At 38.5% G+C, this 4567-nt stretch overlaps 1 protein-coding gene across 6 annotated transcripts in view; it reads right to left on the minus strand.

Annotated features, from left to right (window-relative positions):
• Positions 1 to 335: 335 nt before the first annotated feature.
• LOC103129987 (sickle tail protein) overlaps positions 336 to 4567 on the minus strand; it is a 69167-nt gene continuing 64935 nt past the window's right edge. For all 6 annotated transcript variants that reach the window (XM_016665589.1, XM_016665588.1, XM_016665584.1 and 3 more), the window contains one exon: positions 336 to 1906. In XM_016665589.1, the coding sequence (XP_016521075.1) occupies positions 1861 to 1906 (46 nt within the window). In that variant the 3' untranslated portion in view covers positions 336 to 1860. The remainder of the gene's footprint in view (positions 1907 to 4567) is intronic.

The following is a 4567-nucleotide window of genomic DNA, read 5'->3' on the forward strand; positions in this document are numbered from 1 at the left end:
TAACACAGAGTGAACTGTGCACCGGAAGCAGGCTATGTGGAAAAAAATGTGGAAGTGCTAAAACGGAAGTCCGTGGCATATACCCCATTTTAGAACTTTAAACAGAAGCTGACAGAGGGTCTGCTTGTCAGGAAAGACGAGTCTTTACTGTCCTCTGCTGGTAATTCTCAGTACAACAGGAGAAGGTTTTGATTACCACGTAAGAAATCATTTAATAGTTGCAAGAGACAGACTCAGTGTAAGGTTATGGCTTAAAAAACAGCTAAATCAGGAGATTTTTTATATGACCAATACACACAAATAAATACAGCAAATTCAAGCATTTCTGCTCAATGTGTTCTTCAAATGCTTACATTTTATTTAAGAAACAGAACAGAGGAAGAGTTGACATTGCTCTTTTACAAAATAAAGACAGACTGACTTCAAATCAGATCTAATAAGATGACGTACAAGTTCTCCATGCAAAAACATGCCTTTAGTTGACATTTTAGATTCTTATTTAGAGTATTTCCATATTCTTTGTCCTTGTACCTGCTATGAATTTCATAGCTCAATTGAAATATTAAGTTTGTGACTTAATATTACACATAAAAAATATTTCAGTATGCCAAAAGTAGAGAAAATAGTTTTTAGAGTCAGCCTAAGCCAACAGATATTGCTCATGTTATCCTGAATCTGAACATCTGGCAGTTCACAGCTTAAACTGAATTATATTTCTGTTTTTAAAAATGTATAAATAATCTGCAGCTTAGTGAGATACTGTGTATAAATATATGTGATACTAATATTGTATTCGTATCTCATATGTGTTTGTTTGGGTGTTCCAGAGGAATAAAAAAGGAAAATAAATTTAAGTTCCAGGGTGAAATGAATAATGAATGATGAATTCTGGCAGTAGACTGTGGATTGTTATACAGTAAAGAAAATTGCATCCCATATTTTGGAATGCAAAATTACAAAATTTGGAGTTAGATCAAGGGTGAGCAACTTTGGGGCATACAAGGGTCTCTTTGGACTTGACAAAATGATGATGATGATGATGATGATGATGACGATGATGCAAAGGATTCTTCATCAAATGAAAACATTATACACAGCTCTAAGTATCCAACAGCATCTTCAGCCAGAAGCTTCTTCACAGCCACTGTAATACTGACCACAACAGGAGATGCTTCCTGCCCACAGCATCACCATCCTCCATGACTCTGAAGACTTACTAGATCAATATTTATGTCAAAAACATCCAGCTGTCTCTCTGCTGCAGCTGCATGATCTGTTCATCTCATGTCCTCAACATTTCAGCCGTCTGTCTGCACATGGAGCCTCTGAGTCACTTTCTACTGAGCCAAACAGCTAAAACTTCAAACTGCTCTAAACCTCAATAGAGACAGAAAACTATGTAAGCAAGAACTCTACATTGATTCTGTTTTTTTCACATATGACCTGCAAATTATTCAATTTTACATAATCAACAGTATCTATTAATAAATACTATCTTACAACCGTTTATAATTACTTTGCTAAAATAAATTTGATAATAAGTATAGCTTACACAGGTAAGACAGGATCCGAACATTAACATTTATTTTTAAGATATACGTGCATATATATTTTTGGCTTGGAGTGGTGAGGTGTAGCCCAGTCACACACACACACATGCACACACACAATATTCTTGTTTTATTCTTGGAGTCCAGATGGTTGAACTGTACTCCCACTTTCAGATGTGTCTGTCAGTTCAGGAGTCCATTAACAACATCCTCATCATGTGATGGAGAAGAAGAAGGTGGGTGGGGAGGGAGGAGCTGATGAGTAGAATACAGTGGTAGCTGTAGAGATGGCAGTGATAGCTCTTGCTGCTTAGAGGCCTCTTCTAGTGTTAGCATGAGGATGAGACAGCATGTTGCTAGAAGGACATGTTGCAGAGTCAGACAGCTTATAATTACACTGTGGATACAAAGCACTAAGGAAGCAAGGTGGGAAGTTTGCTGGAGAAACTGATGAGGAAGATGATGAGGAAAAGCTCAAACTGAAGGGAGGGATTCCCATTTCAACCTTAACCCATTACAAAAAGTGGAAAAAACAAATGTGAAGAAGCACCAGAGAAGGAGGTATTGTCTGAGCGGTGAGGATGTGAAAGTTAAACAGGTGTTTCCCAGAACTTTGCATACAGCAACAGCACAATGTTTACAAATTCACCATGGCCCAGTGCAGCACACACAGCAGCTCCAGCCAGGGGCGCCGCCAGGAATCTTGGGCCCCCCGAACAAAAAATTTGTTTGCCCCTCCTCCCCCCATCCCCCATGCAGCTGCTGTTACAATTTTTTGAGTCTATTTGACCCATAAAAAGCATCACAATTTTAAAGGCTTGCATCTGCCTTGCTTTCTTTGGTTCAATTCTGATAATTAGCACAATATTTACTGCTCATGAATTTAACATCCAACAGTCCACATCCAATATGCTTAAATTTTTTCTATTAGTTTTAGATACTGAAATGTCTCTCCCCATGAGCAACAGTCAAAAGCAACGTGCAACGACACATGAAGCAATCCAGACTTCTCAAAAAAGCTATGCAGTTGCATTTTATTCAAGCTGCAGTATAACTTTAATAAAAAATATGTTTTCTCCATATTTGTTAAAGCTGTCACCATGTTAGTTTGTTATGGGACAGACAATGTGTGAAAATAATCAATCTCCTCCATCTCCTTCCTGATCTATTGTTAGCTAAAGTAACGAACCGTTCTGACCAAAACAACCAATCAGATGCTCTTAGCACTGTCAATTAGCCTCATTCACTCACTGCTAAATGTGCTAATGGTGGAGAAACAACTTATCATTACAAGAAACCATTTATCTGCCGTCATTGGTAGCTATGCTAACTAAACTGAGCATTCACAGTTTGAATCTGCACAGCTCTGTGCTATGCTAGCTGTAGCATAGCACAAATCGAGGGGGAGGAAGGATGAGCAGCACCACATGAGATTGTGATTGACAGCACTAAAACTCTCCTGCCACTGACTGGTTGTTTCTAGCACTGGGAGAAGGCAGAGGAAATAGTTTTTTCACAGATTACCTCTCATACCATAGTGTCACAACATAATGACAGTTTTAACAAATATGTGTGAAAAAAAAAAATTATATAAAAGTTACATACTGCAGCTATAATTTCACTTAGGAGAGGACGGGTCAGAAGGGACGTGGGTTAGAGCTGCTGACTAACTCATCTGTTGTTAAGTGGTAAAAGTCACAGGGAACAAGTTAAATATATGAATATGTTGGTAATTTTTTTCCTTAATTCATTAAATGCTAGTGAAATGGAGGTAATCAGTAGTCTGTAGCTAAGCTAATTATGCTAAATCGTTGATAATCTCACACAGTCTACTCACCTCTCTTGGAGAAAAAACTGGGTTATAAATTATCACTCTTGACTTTTTCTCTCCCTCTCTCTCTTTTTTTTGAAAACCTGATTTTATAACTTTTCTTAGCAGCATAGTAACTGCCACAATCATTCGTTTCCTACTGTCTGCAGCTGAACAGCGTCACTCTCAGGCGCTCTAAGCAGGAACGATTTATGTGTTCGCACCCACCTGAATAATATGTAGTTGCGACCCTGGTGGGAACATTAAAGTTTTACTGCTAAAAACAATCTTTGAAAATACAATATGATTAATTTTGTAATTGACAGGGCCACGATTCTTTTTTTTTTTTTTTTTTTAATTTCTATGAACAATAAATTTACACAAAAGTGAAATGTTCGTTTTTGTGGCGCATTTGTATCTTATTTTGAAGGGATATGTAATCGTTACCATAGCGACCAGAGTCTGAGCGTTTGGGCAGCGGTCGAGAGGAGATGAGTAGAGCTTGTGAGTCTTAAGTCTGGTTTAGACGGCAAGATTTAAGAATTGTCGGCCGATTCTCCAAACCTCTGTGACCACAGAGCTGATAAAAGTACAACAGGTTCGATCGGTTCGTGTTCAGCCACACGGCAGGAGCAACAAACCACACGAACCGATTCCAGTCACGAACATCCCGATTCCAGAGGATAATCCAGTAAAACCCCCAACATAGCGGGAATTTAGAATGACCAAACATGGATGACGATGTAGAAGCAATAGTGATAGTTTGTGGAGTCATTTTAAGAGATAAAAGACTAACAAAAAGAAAAGGCGGTGGATAAAAGATGACGGGAGCAGCCGCTCTATTTGCTGCACTATGATTTGGAGGTGAGTTATGATTTTTCATAGTTAACATTTTTAACTGAATAAACATATATAAAACGACCTTTACATATAATAATAAACATTTCCATCATCTCCGATATCCACCAGACTCTCAGTTACGTGACATTCAACAGGTTGTATTCTCGTTCCCAGTCAGGGAAGGGAAAACCCCACAGGCTGTGATAAAAGGGCCAAGACAACCAAACTGGGGAAATTCAGGATTTAGGGGGAACACCTAAATTCCCCTCCCACTTTTACTCTGCTGGCAAAGGGAGGACTGCTTACTAGGGGCCTTAAACCTGGCTTATTCTTCAGAAGTAATATTTGAATTATTCATTTCCCAAAG

The sequence above is a fragment of the Poecilia formosa genome, unplaced genomic scaffold (assembly GCF_000485575.1).
Source record: "Poecilia formosa unplaced genomic scaffold, Poecilia_formosa-5.1.2 Scaffold595, whole genome shotgun sequence".
Lineage (NCBI taxonomy): Eukaryota > Metazoa > Chordata > Actinopteri > Cyprinodontiformes > Poeciliidae > Poecilia > Poecilia formosa.